Source organism: Dendrobates tinctorius, unplaced genomic scaffold, assembly GCF_039654945.1.
Source record: "Dendrobates tinctorius isolate UK_male_01 unplaced genomic scaffold, ASM3965494v1 ptg000254l, whole genome shotgun sequence".
NCBI classification, from domain to species: domain Eukaryota; kingdom Metazoa; phylum Chordata; class Amphibia; order Anura; family Dendrobatidae; genus Dendrobates; species Dendrobates tinctorius.
In genome coordinates, this window is record NW_027361921.1 from 13356772 (window position 1) to 13382906 (window position 26135).

At 44.1% G+C, this 26135-nt stretch overlaps 1 protein-coding gene across 7 annotated transcripts in view; it reads left to right on the plus strand.

The window, feature by feature from the left end:
• Nucleotides 1-26135, plus strand: part of INPP1 (inositol polyphosphate-1-phosphatase) — a 124491-nt gene that overhangs the window by 10265 nt on the left and 88091 nt on the right. For 4 of the 7 annotated variants that reach the window (XM_073558184.1, XM_073558178.1, XM_073558183.1 and 1 more), the window contains one exon: nucleotides 24662-24885. In XM_073558184.1, coding sequence (XP_073414285.1) covers nucleotides 24682-24885 — 204 coding nt within the window. In that variant the 5' untranslated portion in view covers nucleotides 24662-24681. Of the gene's footprint in view, nucleotides 1-12731; nucleotides 12826-24661; nucleotides 24886-26135 lie in introns of all 7 variants that reach the window. The other 3 variants (XM_073558182.1, XM_073558179.1, XM_073558181.1) reach the window with 1 other exon arrangement.

The window sequence follows — 26135 nt, forward strand, 5'->3', positions numbered from 1 at the left end:
AGGGTTGGAAAGAGGGTTAGGGTTGGAAAGAGGGTTAGGGTTGGAAAGAGGGTTAGGGTTGGAAAGAGGGTTAGGGTTGGAAAGAGGGTTAGGGTTGGGCTTGTGGTTAGTGTTGGGGTTAGGGTTGGAGTTAGAATTGAGGGGTTTCCACTGTTTAGCCACATCAGGGGGTCTCCAAACGCGACATGGTGCAACCTTTGATTCCAGCCAATTTTGCGTTCAAAAAGTCAAATGGTGCTCACTCCCTTCCAAGCCCCGACGTGTGCCCAAACAGTGGTTTACCCCCACCTATGGGGTATCCGCGTACTCAGGAAAAATTGCACAACAACTTTTGGGGTCTAATTTCTCCTGTTACCCTTGGGAAAATAAAAAATTGGGGGCTAAAAAATTATTTTTGTGGAAAAAAAGTTTTTTTCATTTTCATGTCTCTGCATTATAAACTTCTGTGAAGCACTTGGGGGTTGGAAGTGCTCACCATACATCTACATAAGTTCCTTGGAAGGTCTAGTTTCCAAAATGGGGTCACTTGTGGGGGGTTTCCACTGTTTAGGCACATCAGGGGCTCTGCAAACGTAATGACGACTGCAGACTATTCCATCAAAGTCTGCATTTCAAAACGTCACTACTTCCATTCCGAGCCCTGACGTGTGCCCAAACAATGGTTCCCCCACACATATGGGGTATCAGCGTACTCAGGACAAACTGGACAACAACTTTTGGGGTCCAATTTATCCTGGTACCCTTGTGAAAATAAAAAATTGCTGACTAAAAAATTTTTTTTTAGGAAAAAAAAAGATTTTTTATTTTCACTGCTCTGCATTATAAACTTCTGTGAATCACCTGGGGGTTCAAAGTGCTCACTATGCATCTAGATAAGTTCCTTAGGGGGTCTAGTTTCCAAAATGGGGTCATTTGTGGGGGAGTTCCAAAGTTTAGGCACACTGGGGATCTCCAAACACGACATGGTGTCTGCTAACGATTGGAGCCAATTTTCATTTCAAAAAGTCAAATGGCGCTCATTCCCTTCTGCGCCCTGCCGTGCACCCAAACAGTGCCCCCCCACATATGGGGTACCAGCGTACTCAGGACAATCTGGACAACAACTTTTGTGGTCCAATTTCTCCTGTTACCCTTGTGAAAATAAAAAATAGCGTGCTAAAAAATCATTTTTGAGGAAAAAAAATGATTTTTTATTTTCACTGCTCTATGTTATAAACTTTTGTGAGGCACTTGGGGGTTCAAAGTGCTCACTACACATCTAGATAAGTTCCTTAAGGGGTCTAGTTACCAAAATGGTGTCACTTGTGGGGGAGCTCCAATGTTTAGGCACACAGGGGCTCTCCAAACGCGACATGGTGTCCGATAACGATTGGAGCTAATTTTCCATTCAAAAAGTCAAATGGCGCTCCTTCCCTTCCGGGCCCTGCCCTGCACCCAAACAGTGGTTTATGACCACATATGAGGTATTGGTGTGCTCAGGAGAAATTGCCCAACAAATTTTAGGATCCATTTTATCCTGTTGCCCATGTGAAAATGAAAAAACTGAGGCTAAAAGATAATTTTTGTGAAAAAAAGTACTTTTTTTTTTTTTTTTTTTTTTTTCAGATCAATTTGAGAAGCACCTGGGGGTTCAAAGTGATCACTATGCATCTAGATAAGTTCCTTGGGGGGTCTAGTTTCCAAAATGGGGTCACTTGTGGGGGAGCTCCAGTGTTTAGGCACACAGCGACTCTCCAAACGCGACATGGCAACCGCTAAATATTCCAGCATATTTTCCATTCAAAAAGTCAAATGGTGCTCCTTCCCTTCTGAGCCCTGCCGTACGCCCAAACAGTGGTTTATGACCACATATGAGGTATCTGTGTACTCAGTGGAAATTGTCCAACAAATTTTAGGATCCATTTTATCCTGTTGCCCATGTGAAAATGAAAAAATTGATGCTGAAAGGAAATTTGTGTTGGAAAAATTAAAATGTCCGTTTTTTCCTTCCACATTGCCTTAGCTGTTGTGAAACACCTGAAGGGTTAATAATCTTCTTGAATGTGGTTTTGAGTAGCTTGAGGGGTGCAGTTTTTAGAATGGTGTCACTTTTGGGTATTTTCTGCCATATAGACCCCTCAAAGTGACTTCAAATGTGAGGTGGTCCCTAAAAAAAAAAAATGGTTTTGTAAATTTTGTTGTAAAAATGAGAAATCGCTGGTCAACTTTTAACCCTTATAACTTCCTAACAAAAAAATATTTTGCTTCCAAAATTGTGCTGATGTAAAGTAGACATGTGGGAAATGTTATTTAGTAACTATTTTGTGTCACATAACTCTCTAGTTTAACAGAATAAAAATTCAAAAGTTCAAAATTGCGAAATTTTCGCCAAATTTCTGATTTTTTTCACAAATAAACGCAAAAATTATCGACCTAAATTTACCACTAACATGAAGCCCAATATGTCACGAAAAAACAATCTCAGAATCGCTAGGATGCGTTGAAGCGTTCCAGATTTATTACCTCATAAAGGGACACTGGTCAGAATTGCAAAAAATGGCCAGGTCATTAAGGTCAAAATAGGCTGGGTCATGAAGGGGTTAAATATGATGTGGTACCTGAAGAAGAAAAATGATTTTGTTGTAAAAATGAGAAATCGCTGGTCAACTTTTAACCCTTATAACTAACAAAAAAAATTTGTTTCCAAAATTGTGCTATTGTAAAGTAGACATGTGGGAAATATTTATTAAGAAATTTGTGTGACATATCTCTCTGATTTAAGAGCATAACAACTTAAAGTTTGAAAATTGCAAAATTTTCGCCATATTTCCGTTTTTTCATAAATAAACACAAGTCACATTGAAGAAATTTTACCACTGACATGAAGTAAAATATATGTCACGAAAAAACAGTCTCCGAATCAGCGGGATCCGTTTAAGCGTTCCAAAGTTCTAAAACCATAAAGTGACAGTGGCCAGAATTGTAAAAATTGGCCTGGTCATTATGCTGCAAAAATGGCTCTAAGGGGTTAAAATTACACATAAAATGAGCAAAACATGCATTGATTTTCTGGATGCTTTGATTCAAGTGGATGAATGGGGATTTTTACAGACTAATTTATACCGAAAAACATCGTCAACAAACACTTTGTTACATGCATCCTCCCAACATCCGAGATCTCATCTTGCATATCCCAGTGGGACAAATTCTACGCGCCAGAAAATCTGCTCTGAATCAACCATCTTTGAAAAACAAGCAGCGGATCTAAAACAAAGACTTTCTGATCGTGGCTATGGAGCTTGTCCAATCTGTCGGGCTTACAGAAGAGCATACACGAGCAACCGAATGGAACTCCTGAGACACAAAACACCAACAAGAAAAAAAGATGCCCAAATACACTGTATTGTGGACTTCAATTCTAGAAGTGATGCGCTCCATAGAGCCATTTCAAAACATTGGTCAGTATTACACCTGGATAGTACTCTTTTTAAAATTGCGAATAAAACTCCATTGATCACTTTCAGAAATTCTAAAAACCTACGAGACAAGCTGGTACATAGTTATCACAAAAAGGACAAGGAAAAATATTTATTTGGATCTAAAGGACCAGCATGGGGCTGCTCAACATGTGGCAAGTGTATTGCCTGTAAAAACATTATCATGGCCAAAGAATTTATGGATTCCTCAAGCAACAAAATGTACATCATTACACATAGTATTAACTGTAGCACAAAAGGGGTAATATACTATGCCACATATCCCTGTGATCTCATTTATGTGGGGATGACAACTAGGGAGCTACGGAGACGTGTCAGTGAATATGTGATTTGATATAGTCTGCAAAAGACGAGGAGGACTCTTCCTAACTTAAACCTATTCCCCGTCACTTTAACCCCTTTACCCCTAGGAGTGGTTTACATGTTAATGACCAGGCCAAATTTTATAATTCTTACCACTGTCCCTTTATGAGGTAATAACTCTGGAACGCTTCCATGGATCCCGGTGTTTCTGATATTTTCTCGTGACATATTGTACTTCATGATAGGGGTAAAATTTCTTTTATATTACTCGTGTTTATTTGTGAAAAAAAATGGAAATTTGGCGAAAATTTGGCAATTTTTTTTTTTTTTCCAACTTTTAATTTTCATGCCTCAAAATCAGATGCCATATATACTAGTGTATAAGCCGAGATTTTCAGCCCATTTTTTTGGGCTTAAAGTCCCCCTCTCTGCTTATACGCGAGTCATATATGCCAGGGGGTCGGCGGGGGAGTGGGTGTGTCAGATCATACTTACCCCCTCCTGGCGCGGTCTCTACAGCCCCCCTTCTCCCACGGTCTCCCTTCAGCGGTCATGTGGCACCGCTCTTCAAAGTCATGAATATGTGCATATTTATGACTTTAATGAGCAGTACCACGTGACCGCTGAGGGAAGGGAGACAGTGGGAGAAGCGGGGCTGTAGAGACCGCGCCAGGAGGGGGTAAGTATATGCGATATTCACCTGTCCTGGGTCCATCGCTGCTCGCCGTGTCCTCTGTGATGTTCAGGCAGCAGAGGGAGCGATGACGTGGTTAGTGCGCTCCGCGCCCTCTGCTGCCTGAACGTCACTGACAGAGGACGCGGCTGACGGCAGCGATGGACCGGGGACAGGTGAATATCTCAGATGCCGGGTCCTGAGCCAGCGGTGACACCGGCACCAGGCCCCAGCAACTGAGAGGTGAGTATGTAATTTTTTGTTTAATTTGCAGCAGCATATGGGGGCATAATATATGGAGCATCTTATGGTGGCATAATCTGTGGAGCATTTTATGAGGCAGCATATGGGACATAATCTATGGAGCTGCATATGGGGGCATAATGTATGGGGCAACATATGGGGGCATAATCTATGGAAAATCTTATAGGGCTTAATCTATGGAGCATCTTATGGGGTCATAAACTTTATAACGCAGCATATGGGGCATATTATTCTATGGGGCATCTTTGGGGCCATTATTAACCTTTCTGCAGCATTATATGGGGCATATTTTGTATAGAGCATCTTATGGGGCCCATCATGAACTGTATGGAGCATTATATGGGGCTCCTGATTCAATATGGATATTCAGAAACATTTAACCTACTGATGTCTCAATTAATTTTACTTTTACTGGTATCTATTTTTATTTTTGAAATTTACCAGTAGCTGCTGCATTTTCCACCCTAGGCTTATACGCGAGTCAATACGTTTTCCCAGTATTTTAATTTTTTTGTGGCAAAATTAGGGGGGGTCGGCTTATACTCTAGTATATACGGTATGTCATACAAAATACTTAAGTAACTTTTCCCACATGTTTACTTCAGCACAATTTTGGAACCAAATATTTTTTTTGTTAGGAAGTTATAAGGGTTAAAAGTTGACAAGCGATTTTTAATTTTTACACCACCATTGTTTTAGGGACCACATCACATTTGAAGTCACTTTGAGGGGTCTAATTATAGAAAATACCCAAAAGTGACACCATTCTAAAAACTGCACCCCTGACAGTACTCAAAACCACATTCTAGAAGTTCATTAACCCTTCAGGTGCTTTAGAGGAATTTTTTTGGATGGTTTTAAAAAAAAAAAAAAAAAAATTTAAATTTTTTTTCCCAAAACCTTTACATCAGATCCTATTTGTTTTATTTTTCCAAGGGTAACAGGAGAAATTGGACCCCAAAATTTGTTGTCCAATTTGTCCTGTGTATGCTGATACCCCCATATATGCAGGTAAACCACTGTTTGGGCTCATGGCAGAGCTCTGAAGGGAAGGAGCGCCGTTTGACTTTTCATTGCAACATGTGCTGGGATTGAGATTGGACGCAATGTCGCGTTTGGAAAGCCCCTGATATGCCTAAACAGTGCAAACCCCCCAATTCCAACCATAACCCTCATGGGAAAATGGAAATAAATACATTTTTATTTTTCCCTAACTAAGGGGGATTATAAAGGGGGGTTTGATTTACTATTTATAGCGGGTTTTTGTTTGGCAGCTGTCGCACACTAAAAGACGCTTTGTATTGCAAAAAATAGTTTTTGCATCACCACATTTTGAGAGCTATTATTTCCAGGACGTCCACCTGACAGCACCATGGAGGACGTCCTCCTCCTCCTTACAGGGACAGGAAAGCACACGAGAGGTTAAAAGGCCATGTCCCACCCCCTTTCCCTCAGTGTTTTTCCTGTCCCTGCACGGAGGGACATGCGAGAGCTTACCGGAGGGGCCCAGGGGATCGTGCGGCCGGTCCAATCCTTCCCCTGTCAAGAGGTCCCGGGGCCGAAACTTCCCGGTGGGGAGTCCCTCGGCTCCAAAGGCCAGGAGCAGGACGACGCTCCTGGAGGGAGCCGTTCCTCCCGGTGGGGGGGCTCTCGGCTCCAGGACGGGTCGGCTCCCCGCAGGCGGCTGGCCGTGCGGGCACCGACAGAAGTGGGCGCAATCGGCCACGGCGGGCCGAGTACCCGCAGGACGATGCCGACGGCTGGGCATTGGAGGCCGGAGCGCCATAGCAGGCGGGGAGGCGGCTCCCTGCACGCGCCGAGCGCGGTCGCGCGCAGATGCCCGGCAGGAAGTGGAGGCGCGGCTTACCAGCGTCACATCCGGTGACGTCAGACGCCGGTTTCAAATCCAGGGCGCGCGCGCTCCTGGACCACAGCGTTCTCCAGAGTCGTCACAGGTCGTTCCAGGCTGTGTGACTGCATCGGACGCCAGGGGATGGAAGGAAACACTGCATCTGGTGGAGGGGTAAGTGCGCATAGCGCAGACCACCCTCCCCACCCGTCCCCACAGCCCAGATCTGATGATGTGCCCCTTATGTTATCAGGAAAAGGGAACCCCGGCAGAGTCCCCCTCGGGGAAGGACCGGGCGAAAGCCACCTCCAAATCAGTCAGATGTCCGGTGTGCAGAGTAAAGCTGCCAGACACCTATAGCAAGACCCTATGCGGTCCCTGTACCTCCAGGGTCATAGGCGAGGAACAGCCATCTCTACTTTCCGAGATGAGGTCGCTGATAAGGGAAGAGGTTCAGGCCTCTGCAACCCGGCGTCGATCCCCCAGCCCTGGGCCAAGTCGCAAGCGTCCGAGGTGGGAACCAGTCCCAGTATCAGAGGCGAGCCCTAGCGAGGAATCCGATTTCCGGGACTCAGATCAGGAGGAAGAAGGCGAGATCCTGGGGGATAGTCAGGAGCAGAACAGAAAGTACCTATTCAGACTGGAGGATACGGACGAGCTGGTACACACGGTCAGAAATACCATGCAGATGGAAGAAGTCCCTAAGCCACAGTCCAGACAGGACTTGATGTTTGGAGGACTGGTGTCCCGCAAACAGGTGGTGTTCCCTGTAAGCGAGCACATCAAAGCAATGATCCTGGAGGAGTGGAAAGAAGCAGAGCGTCGGTTGACACTCTCCCGAGACTTTAAAAATAGACTGCCCTTCGATCCCGAGGAAACTCGGGCGTGGGAAGAAGTCCCTAAGATCGACGTCCCAGTCACCAAGGTTACTAAGAAGTCGGCTATCCCAGCCGAGGACTCATCCGGTCTTCGAGACCCGATGGATAGAAAGGCGGACGTCTTGTTAAAAAGAGCATGGGAGACGTCGGCGGCCCTGATTAGAGTCAACATAGCAGCCACCTCGGTGGCTAGGTCTATGTTCCTGTGGTTGGGGCAGTTGGAGGAACACCTAACCAACAAGACCCCGAGGTCAGAGATACTAGCATCTCTTCCTCTCTTGAAATCAGCCACGGCGTTCCTGTCGGATACGTCGGCAGAATCAGTTAGGTTTGCGGCCAGAAACAGCTCCCTCTCTAATGCGGCCCGGAGAGCAGACTGGCTTAGATCCTGGTCGGGGGATAACCCTTCTAAAGCAAAGTTATGTGCCATCCCTTTCTCGGGTCTGAGGGTGTTTGGTCAAGCCCTGGATAATATCCTTGAGCTGGTGTCCGATAAGAATAAGGGATTCCCGGAAGAAAAGCCCAGGCGGTCCCAGTCCTTTCGGAGAGGCTCCTTCTTCAGAGGACAGTCAGAGTTTAGGGGCCGGGCGAGGTCTAATAGAAGCTCCTACAAAGGCTCCTTCAGCCAAAGTGGGAGGAACAGAGGTCCCCCATTTGCATCGACATCTAGATCGAGGAGACAATGACGCCATAGGCATTGGGGGGAGACTTCGCCACTTTGCAGCAAACTGGTCACGAGTCACCAACAATCAGTGGGTCCTCAGAACCATCAGGGAAGGTTACAGGATAGAGCTCTATTCTCCTCCCCCCGACAGATATATTGCCCCCACTGTCGTCCAGGAGGACTCCGCAATGTGGTCGGATCTTCAGGACATGTTAGACTCAGGGGTCATAATACCAGTTTCACTGTCAGAAAGAGGGAAAGGGCACTACTCTTCCCTGTTTGCAATCACAAAGAAATCCGGCGAGGCCCGCACCATCATAAACCTGAAGCCACTAAATGCTTGGGTCAGATACAGGAGGTTCCGGATGGAATCAATCCGATCCGCAATTCCTCTGATAGACAGGGACGCAGTTATGTGCACCCTAGACCTAAAAAAGGCATACTATCAGGTTCCTATTCATCCCTCATCCCAAGGCCTACTAAGGTTCGCGATCAGTTCACCAGCCCGGACCTGCCATTTCCAGTTCCAGGGTCTTCCATTCGGGCTGGCCTCAGCTCCCAGGATCTTTACAAAGCTGGTGGTAGAGGTGGTGGCCTACCTGAGAGATCAGGGTATTGTGATTGTGCCGTACCTGGACGACTTCTTACTGGTGGCAAGATCCAAAGAAGCGCTCATCCGAGACAGGATCCGAACAACTACTGTGATGGAGTTCCTGGGCTGGGTGATCAACTGGGAGAAGTCGGACCTCACACCAGACACCAGAAAGGTATTCCTGGGAGTCCTCCTAGACTCAGCCAACAGAATATCCTGGCTACCCGAGCAGAAGCAGAAGTCCATTCAGGCCAGAGCCAGAGGCCTGTTGAAGCGTCAATGCTCCATAAGGGAAGCAATGGAGGTCCTGGGCCTCATGACGGCCTGCATCCAGTGTGTCCGTTGGGCCCAATTCCACTCGCGGTTGTTACAAAGAGAGATTCTCGCGAGGTGGGACAGGAGTCAGGCGTCGCTAGACAAACCCCTAAGGCTCTCAGGACGAGTAAAGGAGTCCCTTCGCTGGTGGTTACAGGCCAGGAACCTTCAGGTGGGCGTGCATTGGACAACCTCTCCATACGTGGTAGTCACCACAGACGCAAGTGCGTGGGGATGGGGAGCCCACATAGAAGGCAAGATCTTCCAGGGGAAGTGGCCAGCAAGCATCAAGGCCAGATCCTCCAATTTCAAGGAACTCTTCGCGGTCTGGGAAGCGTTGCGGAGAAACCGGTCGGTACTAAAGAGTTGTCATGTTCGCATTTTATCCGACAATACAACGACAGTGGCATTCCTGAAACACCAAGGAGGAACCAGACATCAACCACTACAGGCACTGGCGGAAAAGATATTCACGTGGGCAGAACGGACAGTTCGATCCGTGACCGCGGTACATCTAGAGGGTTCCCAAAACGAAGTGGCAGACTACCTGAGCAGACAACAGATCCACCCGACAGAGTGGGAATTGAACGTAGAGATCTTCGACCAGCTTTGTCAGCGCTGGGGGAACCCCAGTATAGATCTCTTCGCAAGCCTGAAGAACTCGAAGGTTCCCAGATTCTACTCCCTAAATCCGATGGACCATCCAGAAGGCGTAGACGCCCTGAGTCAGACTTGGGGAGAATCCCTCTCTTATGCGTTCCCACCACTGGCCCTCATACCGGCAGTGCTCAAAGATACGCGAGGACCACGCAAGAGTGATATTGATAGTGCCATACTGGCCGAGGAGAAGCTCGTTTTCCCTTCTGGGAGCCATGGCAGTAGAAGATCCAGTCGAGCTGCCCTTGTGGGAGAACATCATCCACCAGGGCCCGATCCACCACCCGGACCCAGCAAGACTCCATTTATCGGCTTGGATCCTGAGAGGGACATCCTGAAGGCAAAAGGATTGTCGGAGCAGGTCATATCCACCCTACAGGCCAGCAGGAAGCCGGTGACGTCGGCAATTTATCGGAAGATATGGAAAAGATTCTGTCTGGAGGGTGGCAGGTCCGAGCTCGTGGCAGGCACCCCTGATCTCCCTAACATACTAGGGTTCCTGCAGGCAGGTTTTAATAAAGGCCTCAAGCCCAGCACTCTAAAAGTCCAGGTTTCAGCTTTGAGCGCCTTCTTCGATTATCAGTTAGCTGCACATCCCTGGGTGATAAGGTTTATAAAAGCCACACAGCGCCTGCGCCCCACGATTAGGCAGCTCACCCCGCCATGGGACCTGGGCCTGGTACTTCGGTTCCTCTGCTCGGACACTTTCGCCCTTAGTGAGAAGATAGCCATCCCTGCTCTCACTCGTAAAACGGCCTTTCTAGTAGCCATTACCACGGCCAAAAGAATAGGGGAGATCCAGGCCCTATCCACTAAGGATCCATACCTCCAGATAAGAGAGGATAGTATAATCCTAAGGTTAGACCCGGCATTTACCCCGAAGGTAGCCTCTACAAGAAATCTGAACCAGGAGGTAGTGTTACCCTCTTTCTGCGATAATCCCCGAAATGTGAAGGAGCGGCGGCTCCACTCGCTAGACGTGAGGCGCGCAGTTATAGAATACCTAGAGGCCACCAATAGTTGGCGTGTCGACCCGAACCTGTTCGTTCTCTTTGGAGGTAGGAATAAAGGGAAGAAGGCCTCTAAGGCGTCCATCGCGCGTTGGATTACCTCAGTAATCTCGGATGCCTACCAGGCTGAAGGCGCCAGCCCGCCTGATTCCTTAAAAGCCCACTCTACGAGGGCGGTATCGGCCTCATGGGCCGAGCGGGCGGGGGCGTCAGTTGATCAAATTTGTCGAGCGGCAACCTGGGCTAGTCTTAATACATTCTGCAAACACTACAAACTAGATGTGTTAGCTGGCCAACAAACCGCATTTGGGAGAAAAGTTCTCCAGGCAGTAATCCCACCCTGAGGAGGTGCTTTGGTACTCTCCATGGTGCTGTCAGGTGGACGTCCTGGAAAATGGGTATTAGACCTACCGGTAATGATGTTTCCAGGAGTCCATCCTGACAGCACTGGTAGTTCCCTCCCTGTTATGTTATACTATGTTGTATTATGTTATGTCATATGCTGTAATATGATTTTCATTAAACCGTTACTAGCATCATCCACCTTGTGGTACTTGTCAAATCACTGAGGGAAAGGGGGTGGGACATGGCCTTTTAACCTCTCGTGTGCTTTCCTGTCCCTGTAAGGAGGAGGAGGACGTCCTCCATGGTGCTGTCAGGATGGACTCCTGGAAACATCATTACCGGTAGGTCTAATGCCCATTTTCTCCATATTTTGGTCCACAGTCTTGTTTTTTTGGGGGACGAGTTGACATTTTTATTGGTACCATTTTCCGGCACGTGACATTTTTTCATCGCTTTTTATTCCGATTTTTGGGAGGCAAAATGAACAAAAACCAGTTTAATCATGATTTTTTTTTTTTATTTTTGGGGTAGGGGTGTTTACACCATTCCGCGTGTGATAAAATTGATACAGCAGTTATATTATTCGGGCCAGTACAATTACAGCGATACCTCATTTACCAAATTTTTTGGATTATAAGACGCTCCGGATTATAAAATGCACCCCAAATTTTGAGGAGAAAAATGAGAATTTTTTTTTAATAAAATGGCAGTGCTTCTTATAATCCTTGCATCTTTTTGCTTACCGGGGGTGATGGCTGTGGCGAAGCGGGATCCTAGGGTCGCTGCTGGAGGAGGCAGGAGTGGGGTGATGCTGCAGGCCACAGGCAGGGGTGAGGGGGGGTTCTGATGTGCGTTATGCTGCTGCGTGGGTCTTGTGCTGCTGCCGGGTGTCTCCAGCTGCCTGGCGGTTGCTGACCGGTGCTGCGGATGTCTCCGGTGCCCAGCGGTATTGCGTGGGTGTCCAGTGCTGCCCACGGCTCTGCAGACATTTTGCAACAGGCCAGGGCCCCGTTAATTCCACGCTTCCGTGTGCTGTGGTCTCCGGGAACCCACGGCGGCGCATGCGCAGATGGTGATCTCGGGATCAAGATCTCAAAAGATGAGATTTCAGCGCTGAAATCCCATCTCTCGAGATCTTGGTTCTTACTTTTACACCTTGTCCCACTATAGGACACTCATTCTGAGCTGGCTGATCGCTTCTGTAGCATAAATATCTGCATGCTATAGAAGCTGTCAGCGCTGTAGCTTCAATACACTGACCTGAGACTTCCTGGTCATCACTTAGAGCCGGGTGTCAGCTGCGAGAACCAGCTTACACCCAGCTGTGTCTCTCCCCCCCCCCCCCCCCCCCCCGTGAGCGCGGCTGATCGCATATGATGTACTATTCCGTCCATGGGAATTAAGTTCCAGTGCAAATGGACGGGATAGTACGTCTGATGGCAGAAAGGGCTCTGTGTGGCCTTAATGACCATAATAGTTTTGTCCCCTTTCTCCTTAATCAATCATGAGGCCCTTTATTAATCCTTTTAACTTGTCCTGTGTGACAAACAAATGTCCTGTCTGTTAGCAATGGGATATGCCTACTTAATTGTCCTAAAGTGGGTCCTATGCGGTTAGACGTGCTGTAGTTTTTATTTATACTTTAAACTTGAAAAGATACGGTGTCTAGGTTTTTACTTTATATTATTTTTTCTTTATTTTTAAGTTTTTCATCTTCTTGGTCTCTCTGACGAAGGCTAAGGGCCTAAACACGTGTTGGGGAGGGCGGCTATCCGAGGCGACCAGGTGCAGTGTAGCTTGTAAGTTGTACATTATACTTACCGTATTTTTTGATGCCTCACGCTGTATTTCTGAAGTTTCCCTTGTCTGATATAAATTACGCATATACTGACACCTATTGGTGCCATTGGGTATTATTCCCATTATTTATGTGGTATATCTATGCAGTGACACGTGTGGTGTTCACTATTTTTGCACTAATATTGCACTTTAATACCTATATTTTGCACTTCACGTGCGTTTTCTTATTTGTATAATTATGATGTGCACTTATAGAGAATTGATATACAATTTTCACTAATTTGTATGCACCTTACAAATGAATATATTATTTTTGCACACTGTATATATTTTTGAGAAACATATACTTATTAGCACTATTCACTGCAATAGTATGCCCTTATGAAATGGATAGTACTGCCCCCTTGGGTATATTTTTATATTATAAAGTCTTTTATTAACACTGATGCTTTGCTACTAAATACCTTAGGCTAGTTTCAGACTAGTGTTCTTGGGCGTAGGGCCGTCGCTAAGCCTCACCCCCGGCCGCGACCCCTCCGGTCAGTTCCTCCTCTGATTGCATGAGGCTGCATGCGATCAGCGTATCCTATATTTAGCTGTATGTGGATGGATACCATGTTTTGGCATAGGTGGTTTCCTTCATTGGAGACTGCCCTTCCCGTGGTTGTTCCTTCCCAGGCAAAGACCTGGCTAGTCATTGCTTGCGTTGAGAAACACGTGATGGTGTCTCCGCGGCTTCTGTTTTGCATGTTTTACATATTTCCCATAAGGGATGGGGGCAGTGCTCTAGAATCACTGCGTTGAGAAACACGTGATGGTGTCTCCGCAGTGTCGGATGTTGATCTCCATGAGTTCATTCATCCTCCTCTTCATATATTTAGCGTTGGATACGCTGATCGTGCGCTGGTCTGATTATGCTGGCGCTGCGCCCATAGCACAAAAATGTAACAGTGCGTTTTTGTGCGCCAGCAAAATCGGACCAGCGCACGGTCAGCGCATGATCAGCGTATCCAATGTTAAATCTAGGATACGCTGATCGCATGCAGCCTCATGCGATCAGAGGAGGAACTGACCAGAGGGGGCGCAGCCAGGGGCGGAGCTTAGCGGCGGCCCTGCGCTGCGCCCAAGAATGCTAGTCTGAAACTATAGCCTTAAGTATTTTTTATTTGTAATAAAAAAAATATATACTTTTACATTTAGGACTTATGGTCAATGTGTTCTTTCGTGTTGTGCTTTGTTCAGTGATTTGACTGTCCTAATAATTATAATCATATAGTCTGTGGGGTTATCAGCTGTGGATACCACTTGGTTTGGATATATCGCTGCATGATTGCTGTTTTATCCCCCGCCTTCCTTTTCATGTGTGGTGTTTCCTCAGTCACATGACTGGGTTCAAAAAGACTGAAGTGTGAAAAGGCGTTAGCTCCCTATCTTATAAGGATGTATCTCCTATGAAACCCATTTTGGTGGTCCACAGTGTTTACAAGCGCTTGCACTTTACAAATATTTGGATGTTGTGTATTTTATATGCATTATGTACGCCCCAGGGCTATTCAAGTGAGACCTATGTAATAACAATTCATTGCTTTAATATCAAGGTGTTCCCACCTTTTCCTGTTCTTGTTTTCTGTATCCCCTCCTGCTACTGTTCATGGAAAAATGATTATTACTATTACATTTGAAGCTTGTTTAATAAAAATGATTTTTTAGCCTATCAAGGAAAAGTTATTTTCATCTGTGTTTGTTCTGAACTATCCCCTTTTCTTTGGGTGTAGTTATTTTGGGAGCTTAGGTTCCTTTTGGTGATATAGAAAAGTAAAATAGAAAATAGTTAAGTCTAACAAATTCAAACATTGTTTTTGTCGTCTTCAAAGTTCAAATTTTTTTAACCACTAAATAGAAGTTAAACTTTTTTGACTGTGTGCCCCAATTAGTTTTTGGCACTTTGTATTTTCGCTGTCTCAGAAACGTAGCACCTTAAGCAGTTCTCACAAAGCGGCGGCGATATATAGAAATGTCATGCCCTCTGTACTTCTTTACTCATCGTAAACTGACTTGCAGTGTGGGTTTCCGAGTTTCATATCATTTTCATTTTCTTTTTTCTAGTCAACACTGCTTTGTCAAGCCATGTTTTTTAATGGTAGTCCTCAAACACTCATCATTGGAACATAGTGTTAATGGGGTGTTCTGGGCTTGATCCTGAGGTTTCTTGGAATGTGACTGTAGATGTATCCTGTGTGTCTTGTTTTTTTTTTTTTGTTGTTTTTTTTTTGTGTGCGTGTTTTTAACACTTGTTTTATTGTGTTTTGACTGTGTTTGTCTCTTGCTTGTGTGTCATGCTTAACCCCTTAGCGACAGAGCCAGTTTGCAGCTTAATGACCAGGCCAATTTTTACAATTCTGACCACTGTCCCTTTATGAGGTTATAACTCTGGAACGCTTTAATGGATCCCGCTGATTCTAAGATTATTTTTTTCGTGACACATTGTACTTCATGTTAGTGGTAAAATTTCTTTGATAAGTCTTGTGTTTATTTATGAAAAAAAAACGGAAAATTTTGAAAATTTTGCAATTATAAAACTTTAAATTTTTATGCCCTTAAATCAGAGATGTGTCACACAAATTTCTTAATAAATAACATTTCCCACATGTCTACTTTACATCAGCACAATTTTGGAAGCAAAATTTTTTTTTGTTAGGAAGTTATAAGGGTTAAAAGTTGACCAGCGATTTCTCATTTTTACAACAAAATTTACAAAACCATTTTTTTTAGGGACCACATCATATTTAAAGTCATTTTGAGGGGTGTACATGACAGAAAATACCCAAAAGTGGCACCATTCTAAACACTAGACTCCTCAAGGTGCTCAAAACCACATTCAAGAAGTTTATTAACCCTTTAAGTGCTTCACAGGAACTAAAGCAATGTGGAAGGAAAAAATTAACATTTAACTTTTTTTTTGCAAAAAATTTACTTCAGAACCAATTTTTTTTATTTTCACAAGTGTTAAAAGAGAAAATCAACCACAAAATTTGTTGTACAATTTCTCCTGAATACGCCGATACCCTATATGTGGGGGTAAACCACTTTTTCAGCACACGGCAGAGCTCGCAAGGGATGGAGCGCCGTTTGACTTTTTCAAACGCAGAATTGGCTGGAATTGAGATCGGATGCCATGTTGCGTTCGGAGAGCCGTTAATGTGCCTAAACAGTGGAAACCTCCAACAAGTGACCCCATTTTGGAAACTAGACCCATTAAGGAACTTATCTAGATGTGTGGTGAGCACTTTGAACCTTCAAGTGCTTCACAGAAGTTTATAACGTAAAGCCGTGAAAATAAAAAAATCCATTTTTTTTCCACAAAAATTATCTTTTCGCCCCCAAATTTTTATTTTTACAAGGGTAACAGGAGAAATCATACCCGCACAGTTGTTATGCGATTTGTCCTGAGTACGCCGATACCCCATATGTGGGGGGGAACCACTGTTTGGACGCATGGGAGAGCTCGGAAGGGAAGGAGTGCCATTTTGGAATGCAGACTTTGATGGAATGGTCTGCGGGTGTCACTTTGCGCTTGCAGAGCCTCTGATGGGCCTAAACAGTGGAAACCCCCCACAAGTGACCCCATTTTGTAAATTAGACCCCCTAAGGAACTTATCTAGATGTGTGGTGAGCACTTTGAACCTCCAAGCGCTTCACAAAAGTTTATAAACGCAGAGCCGTGAAAATAAAAAGTCTTTTATTTATTTTATTTTTTATTTTTATTTTATTTTTTGATTTTTTTTAGACCCTAGCCATGACCCTAGCCCTGGCCTGAAAAAAAAAATATTTTCTTTATTTCATTATATTGGCCTATATAAGGGAGTGATAAACGGGGGGGTTATGTACTATTTTTTTTATTTTGATCACTATGATCGTTTATCTTAGTGATCAAAATAATGAATGGAATCTGCCAGCCGGAGCCGGCAGATTCCCGGCGGGCGCACTGCGCATGCGCCCGCCAATTTCAAGATGGCGGCGCCCATCGGAGGATGCCGGCGGGACGTGGGACCACCGGGAGGGGACGGAGGGCCACGGAGAGGTACCGGGGGGGGATCGGGGACCCCATTTCTCTCTCCTCTGATGTGCGATCACATCAGAGGAGAGAGAAATTAAATGTAAAATCGTGGCTTTTTTTTTTTTTTTTTGTGGTCACCGTTATAGAGTTAATAACGGCGATCGCAAAAGCGGGGGTCGGTAAAAACCGACCGATTCATGTTCTCTGGGGTCTCGGCTACCCCTGGCAGCTGAGACCCCGGAGAAAATCCGTCACTGGGGGGCGTTATTCACTTAAATCACAGCGCCGCGAATTAACGGCGCTGTGGTTTTAGTACCCTTAATTACCACCGTTAAAAGGCGTATCGGCGGTCGTTAAGGGGTTAAAATAAAGCTGCTTTGTATTTGATACTTCCTGATATTTGGCTATGACCAAACTGTGACATACTTGGGAATGTTTTGATTCCGCTGTGAAAACTCACTTAAAACATTTTTTTTTTTTTTTTTTTTTTAAATGTGGAATTTCAACACCTATTGCAAGTTTATGGGAAAAATCCACACATAACTCAATCGCACCCGCATAAGGCTGCCACCAGGAATTTGAGGGCCCCATACTGGCAAAATTTTCAAGCCCCCTTGAGACTCTGCAAAGGCTCCACCTCCAACCCTTAATCCTTCCACAGTCCCACTGCCCACTCATAGAAAAACTCCACTTCTGTACCACATCCTCACCAATCACAAATTGCCAGTTCACATCTAAAGGGTACTTCACACATAGCGAGATTGCTGAAACATCACAGGTTTTTGACGCAACAGCGACCTTGCCAGCAGTCTCGCTACATGTGACACATAGCGGCGACCGGCCCCCCGCTGCGATATCGCTGATCGTGCTCAAATTTCCTAGGCCATTTTTTGATCGTTGGTGTCCCGCTGGCCAGCATGCAATCGCTGTTTGATGCCATAACGACTAGCGACCTCGTTGGCAACTCAGAACTTCAGGGACGCAGGCGTGAGTCGTCACAATAGCTGCTGTGTGACAAGGTCCCAAAGACCGCCGAGGTTGTTATATGGATTGCCGTATCGTTGCTGCGTCGTTGACTAGATCTGCCTGTTTGACATCTTACTAACGACCATGTAGCGACGCACCAGCGATCCTTACCAGTTCGTGTCGTTGTCGCTGGAGCGTCGCTATGTGTAACGGTACCCTAACACCAGATCACATACATAGTCAGCAGCTTTTGTTTTGGCTAAGATTTTTTTTTTTAAGTCGCCATCACAATGTAGGCTTTTTGCCAGTCCCTACTCTAACGTATTAAATATTTGTTAAGATATCCTGTACTCCCTTTTAGGTATATTTTTATTCATGTTTCTTTAAGGGAATGTTGCATATGGTACATTTTTTTTAAATGAACAATAATACCACATACAAGAGACAAATACCACCATGTCATGAACAGACCACATAGTTACTGAATAATACCACAAACAAGGGACAAATACAGCCACACAGTGGCTGGACCATATATTACTACCCCATAGTGACCAATAATGCCACATACAAGGGACACATTCTGCCACACCATGACCAGACCACATAATACAACCACGTAGTGACCGAATACTACAATAATGATCAATAAAAAAGTACTAATTTTACCTAAGTGCCATTATACACAAGAGATTTGTATGTTGTACACAGTGTATAGTGTCAGTCTACACGTAATGGAGTGATCACCGTTGACATACACAGGAGCTCTATTTATAGTGTTAGTGTACAGATAAATAATGTAGTGATCACCAGTGACATTATACAAAGGAGCTCTGTATGTACCATATTGTGTACAAGTAATACAATGTAGTGGCTGGGTGAAGCCATTTTTTGCCAAACTACTGTGTTATCTCTTTTTAAAGCATAATGACAACCCAAAACATCCAAATGACCCTGATCAGAAGTACAAATACCCTGGTGATTTTGGCCTGATAACATACCTTTAGTAGCCATTCAAACCCATTCGTGTCAACTTCTGTGTAACATCCTCACCTGTGACCTGTTTGCTTGTAATCAGTGTGTGTGCATAAAAGCTGAGAGAGTTTTTTTGGGATCCAGACACTCTTGCATCTTTCATCCAGCCACTGACGTTTCTGAATTGTGAGTCACGGGGAAATAAAAAATTGTTAATGGGTCTACGGGAACAGGTAGTTGAACTGTATGAAACAGGAAAGGGATACACAAAGATATCCAAGGAATTGATCCCAGTCAGTAGCATTAAAACTGATTAGCAAATGGAAAATCAGGGGCTCTGCAAAAACAAAACCACGGTCAGGTAGGTCAACAAAAAACTGCCAGGAAAATTGTTGGGGATGCAAAGAAAAGCCCACAAATAATATCAGCTGAAATACTGGACTCTGAAAACTAGTGGTGTGGCTGTTTCAAGATGCACAATAAGGAGGCACTTGAAGGAAAATGGGCTGCATGGTCGAGTCGTCAGAAGAAAGCCATTACTGCACAAATGCCACAAATTATCTCATCTACAATATTCAAAACAGCACAGAGACGAGCCTCAAAACTTCTGGAACAAGGTAATTTGAAATGAGGCAAAAATTGAACTTTTTGGCCACAACCATAAACGTTACAGTTAGAGAGACGGTCAACAAGGTCTATGATGAAAGGAACAGCATTCCTACTGTAAAGCACGGAGATGGATCGCTGATGTTTTGGGGATGTGTGAGCTACAAAGTCACAGGAAACTTGGACAAAGGAAAGATGAATGCAGCACGTTATCGGCAAATACTGGAGGCAAACTTAGTCATCAGCCCAGAAGCTGTGCATGGGACGTAATTGGACGTTCCAACGTGGCAACGATCCAAAACACAAGGTCAGGTTGATCTGTCATGGGCTACAGCAGAACCAATTGAAGGTTCTGGAGTGGCCCTCTGTCTCCTGACCTCAATATCATTGAGCCACTCTGGGGAGATCTCAAGTGCGCAGTTAATGCTAGACAGCCCAAGAATTTACAGGAATTGGAGGCTTTTTGCTAAGAAGAGTTGGCAGCTTTACCATCTGAGAAAATAAAGACCCTCATCTACAACTACTACAAAAGACTTCAATCTGTCCTTGAAGTTAAAGGGGGCAATACACGGTATTAAAAAATGGGGTATGTGAACTTTTGATCAGGGTCATTTGGATGTTTTGGGTTGTCATGATTTCACAAGAGAAAACACAGTAGTTTGACAATAAATAACTTCACTCAACCACTAACCATGGGTGGATAAAAAGTTTTGGTGTTATCATTTTTATTCTCTAAAAACAAAACAAAAAAAAGCAAAGAAAGTAAAAAATCTGCCGGGGTATGTAAGCTTTTGAGCACAACTGTATATAGTGTCAGTTTACAGTTAATACAGAGATCACCAGTGACGTTATACATGGGAGCTCTGTATATAGCATATAGTGTACAAGTAATACAATGTTCACCAGGGGCATTATACTCAGGTGCTCTGTATATAGTGTCAGTGTACAGGTAATACAGGGATCACCAGTGACAATATACACAGGAGCACTGTATATAGTACAGTGTATAGTGTCAGTGTACAGGTAACACACTGACTCACCGGTGATGTCTGTAGTTGAAGTCTTTCATCTTCATCCAGCACACACCGCCAACATTTCTTCCAATCGCCTCTGCAGAAAATTACACAGTAATCTAGAGCACACTTTCCAATTTTTCCCCAACCTCTACACTATGCCATATGAAGAAAAAAAGCGGTTGTTGCCTTCACAGTAATAGGACCTCTCCTCCCCCACACTGAAAGCAGTATCCTCAAAAATATCCTTTAGCCCCTACAGTAATATCTTCCATTCTGGACCCCACATGTTCCCTCATTCTGCCTCATCTCTCCATATAACCCCCGTAGTCATCCATAGTAGTATAATGCACCCCATAGTCATACATAGTAGTATAATGTACACCCCCATAGCTGTGTAATGCACCTTCCATAGCAGTATAAGACACCCCGTAGTGTGGCTTTGCAAAAAAAAAAATTTTTCCTTACCTGTCCAAGGTCCAGTGGTGTCCTTTGTTCAATTCCTCTGAGGCGCGGTAGTCCCATTATATGGCAGTGATGTCAGCTGCTGGCCTGGGATTGGCTGGTGGCTGTTAACTGTTGCCGTGCGGGAGGAACTTCCTACACTGTAATATATTTTAACTGAACGTGCGTCTGAGGATTCGCGTTCAATTACTGAGCCGGCAGAATCCTGCCGTTGGGGCCAGGTGAGCAGAACAGAGTTGCAGGTGAGAAGGTGTTTATAGTGACTATCAGCATGTCAGAACTGCTGCATTTCCCAGGTAGTGTCCTCTCCAGAAGTATATAGGTCCTCGCAATACAATTTTATTTTAGACTTTAGTGTAGAAATTACTCTGGCTGCTAGAGATGGAAAATGTCCAGTGAAAGAAAAAAAGTGCCAGCGCCTCTAAGAGACATGGTGCTGTTCAATTGCTCCAAAAAAATGAGCCTGTAGACACGTTTCATGGTCTACATACCGACAGCATTGCGGAGTGTCCACCATGTGTCTCCTAACTCCAACTAATGACATCCTAGGCATCAACTTGTTAGTCTCAGTCAGAAACCTGAGGTCTGTATATTATCTACATATGGTCTGTATATGGTCTACTCGCTGGGCCTTATATGCTCATCGTCTGCATTCATCCTAATACTGTACTCACACAGCTGTGTTACGGTCTGAGCATGGACCATAATTCATAGAGCGCCCGCAGGGCTCCTGCCCAGAACTTGACCGCCTTGAGGCAGTCATCGCTTGCTCTGACTGGGATTTGTGAATGTGTGAAAGGGTAAGTGAACTCAAAAAAAAAAAAAAATTCAGTCAAAAAAAATACCCAGCACTTTTTTCCTAACCTACTATAAAAATACAAATAAAACACCAAGTTATTGCGTTGCAAAAGCTGTGAATACGTTCAGAGACGTCCATCAATATTCTGCTCTGTGTTCCCATTTGACTCCTATTATAAAGTTTTGAGCTGCTTCATAGCTGAAAACACCTGAAGAATGGTTGGTTCATGCTCTTTTAACCCATTTTATCATTTTAGAAACCTGAGGCATAAACCAATATTGCACCTAAAAATAAGTAACTTTGTAATATAACTTGGAGAAACTGGCTTCCTTCTCCTGATTTTTGATATTTTTCATTTTCAAAATCCTGGAAAAAATCTTTGTTCAGTGAAGACAGATTGTTACATTACTGAAATAGGAGATGGAAATGCCTATTGATAAGATTCTATGTAAAGAGGACATGAGAGGGATTTAGGAGGGAGAAGCTAGAGGCTGAGCTCCCCCTGGTTTCCATAGAATCTCGTCAGTAGAAGCTGCCATCTCCTATCTAGGCAACGTAACAATCTGTCTTCACTGAAAAAATGTTATGCATGGATTGAGATTTTTGAAAATATAAGATCACTCCAGGTGATTTTTAAAGAAGCCGATTTCGCTGATAAAATGTTAGTGTCTTATTTCATGTTACATATACACTACCGTTCAAAAGTTTGGGATCAACCATACAATTTTGTGTTTTCCATAAAAACTCATACTTTTATTAATCAAATTAGTTGCCAAATGAATTTAAAATCTACTCCAGACATTGACAAGGTTCGAAAAAAAATGTTTATTTAAAATTTTCTCCTTCAAACTTTGCTTTCGTCAAAGAATGCTCCCTTTGCAGCAATTACAGCATTGCAGACCTTTGGCATTCTAGCAGTTAATTTGCTGAGGTAATCTGGAGAAATTTCACACCATGCTTCCAGAAACCCCTCACAAGTTGGTTTGGCTTGATGGCCACTTTTTGCGTACCATACAGTCAAGCTTCTCCCACAAAAGCTCAATGGGGTTGAGATCTGGTGACTGCACTGGCCACTCCATTACAGAGTACCAGCTGCCTGCTTCTTCCCTAAATAGTTCTTGCATAATTTGGAGGTGTGTTTTGGGTCTTTGTCCTGTTGTAGGATGAAATTGGCTTCAATCAAGCGCTGTCCTCAGGGTATTTCATGGCTTTGAAAAATGGAGTGATAGCCTTCCTTATTCAAAATCCCTCTTACCTTGTACAAATCTCCTACTTTACCATCAGCAAAGCAACCCCAGACCATTACCTTACCTCCACCATGCTTGGCCGATGGCATTAGGCACTCTTCCAGCATCTTTTCAGTTGTTCTGCGTCTCACAAATGTTCTTCTGTGTGATCCAAACGCCTCAAACTTGGATTCATCTGTCCATAACACTTTTTTCCAATCTTCCTGTGTTCATATTAATCTTTTCCTTTTATTAGCCAGTCTCGGATATGGCTTTTTCTTTGCCACTCTGCCCTGAACGCCAGCATCCCAGAGTCGCCTCTTCACTGTAGATGTTGACACTGGCGTTTTGCGTGTACTATTTAAGGAAGCTGCCAGTTGAGGATCTGAGACGTTGATTTCTCAAACTGAAGACTCTAATGTACTTGTCTTGTTGCTCAGTTGTGCAGCAGGGCACCCCACTTCTCTTTCTACTTTGGTTAGAGCCTGTTTGTGCTCTCTTCTGAAGGGAGTAGTACACACCGTTGTAGGAAATCTTCAGTTTCTTGGCAATTTCTTGCATGGAATAGCCTTCATTTCTAAGAACAAGAATAGACTGTGGCATTTCACATGAAAGTTCCTTTTTTCTGGCCGTTTTGAGAGTTTAATGGAACCAACAAATGTAATGCTTAAGATTCTCAACTAGCTCAAAGGAAGGTCAGGTTTATAGCTTCTCTAATTCAGCCAAACTGTTTTCAGCTGTGCTAACATACTTGCATGAAGGTTTTCAAGGGTATTCTAACCATGCATTGGCGTCCTTACACAGTTAGAAAACACAAACTACCATAAGAACACTGGAGTGATGGTTGTTGGAAATGGACCTCTATACCCCTATGAAGATATTGCATTTACAAACCAGATGTTTGCAGCTAGAATAGTCATTTACCACATTAACAATATATAGTGTATTTCTGAATCAGTGTTGGCTTCATTGGAAAAAACTGTGCTTTTCTTTCAAAGATAATGAAATTTCTAAGTGACCCTAAACTTTTGAACGGTAGCGTAAACACAACTGTTACATTTTACAAAATGCTCAAAAGCTGGAATATATCAGTGAGTTATTTTACAATAGAAATGAATAGGTTAAGTGTTTTCTGAGCACTTTTTCAGGGGGTTTCAAAGTGGACCCACTCCAGCGCCTGAAAAAAATGCCTTGTGAACATGCCTTTAGGCCGAGTGCACACGACCCGGAATTAGCAGCGCTTTGGACGCAGAGTATGTTGACTGCGTCCAAAGCGCTGCCGTCTGAACTCGTGTGAATCCGCATGTACAGTAGTCTCTGAACCGTGTGGATTCACCACGTCCAATACATTCCATTGGTGAAATTTCTAGCATTTCTGCAAGAGAAGTTGAGATTCTGCAGTCTGGAGAGACGTGTTGCATGTCAGTCTCTGCAGGTGTTTCTGAACGCATAGTGGACATAGGATTTCTAGAAATCCCATCCACTATGCTGTAACATCTGGACGCTGCGGGTTTGACGCTGCACGACTACGCAGCGTCCAACATGCAGCAATTACTGATCGTGTGCACTTGCCCTAACAGTGTTTCAAGAAATTGCTGCAGTGCTGAACTTCTCCTTTTGTACTACAGACTCTTAGTAGATGCTAGACTTGTGGGCGAATCACTGTCAGAACTGGTATGTGCTGTGCAATTTGTAATGATTAAACAGAATGTTGTCTTGATTTGACAGTGTAAAGGATAGCGTAAAAGATGTCTGAAATCCTCCAAGAGTTGTTATGTGCATCTGAGAAGGCTGCAAGTATTGCTCGAGCATGTCGGCAAGAAGAAGCCCTCTTTCAGCTCTTAATTGAAGAAAAAAAAGAAGACGAGAAGAATAAAAAATTCCTTATGGACTTTAAAACCTTGGCTGATGTCTTGGTCCAGGAGGTCATTAAACATGACCTTGGAAAAAAGGTGAGCATTCTCAAGACATGCATCATATACTTTGAAAGTTATTTATGTCTACAAAGACTCCAAAAGGAGAAATATTTTTTATACGTCTGTAAGTTATACACTGTGTTCCAAATTATTATGCAAAAAATATTTCCTCATATATTCTCTAAATTACCTGTATGAATTGCAGTCATTGTTATTTCCAGTCATCTAATATTCTAGTATAATTGCAATGTTTTTGAACAAACTGCCTATGAAAACAGTATATTTTTAAAAATAAGAAACACTCAAAATGCATGTTCCAAATTATTATGCACAGCAGAGTTTTCAACCTTTTTTATTTTGAACAAAAAAATGGTCAATTGTGAAATTATAAGCATTATCAGCTTATTACAAAATGAAATCAAACAATTTTCAAGTCAAAACTTTATTCTAGGTGATGTTACATTTGCACATAGGACCCCTTGTTCGAAAGAAGCTTCTGAACTCTCTCGCCCATTGAATTTGTCAGTTTTTTTGGATGGTTTGTGCTTCAATTGTTTTGCATGTGGACAGAATACCCTCCCAGAGCTGTTGCTTAGATGTGAACTGCCTCCCGCCATCATAGACACTCCTTTTGATGATGCTCCAGAGGTTCTCAATGGGGTTTAGGTCAGGGGAAGATGGTGGCCACACCATAAGTTTGTCCTCTTTTATGCCCATAGCAGCCAGAGATGCAGATGTGTTATTTGCAGCATGAGACGGTACATTATCATGCATGAAAATGATCTTGCTGCGGAAAGCACGGTTCTTCCTCTTGAACCATGGCAGGAAGTGCTGTTTTAGAAACTCCACATAGATTATGGAGTTCATCTTTACCCCTTCAGGGATCTTAAAGGGGCCGACAATCTCTCTCCCCATGGTTCCAGCCCAAAACATTACTCCACCACCTCCTTGAAGGCGCCTTAGCCGTGTTTTCATGGGGTGTCCATCAACCAGCCATCCTCCACTCCATCCATCTGGACCATCGAGTGTTGCACGGCACTCATCGGTGAACAAAACAGTTTGGAAGTCAGTCTTCATGTATCGTTAGGCCCACTGGAGCCGTTTCTGCTTGTGTGCAGTGGATAGAGGTGGTCGACAGGATGGCTTACGCACAGCTGCAAACCTCTGAAGGACCCTGCATCTTGTTGTTCGGGGGACGTTGGAGGCACCAGCAGCTTCACAAACTTGTCTGCTGCTATGACAAGGCATTTTTGCAGCTACTCTTTTAACCTGACGCAATTGCCTGT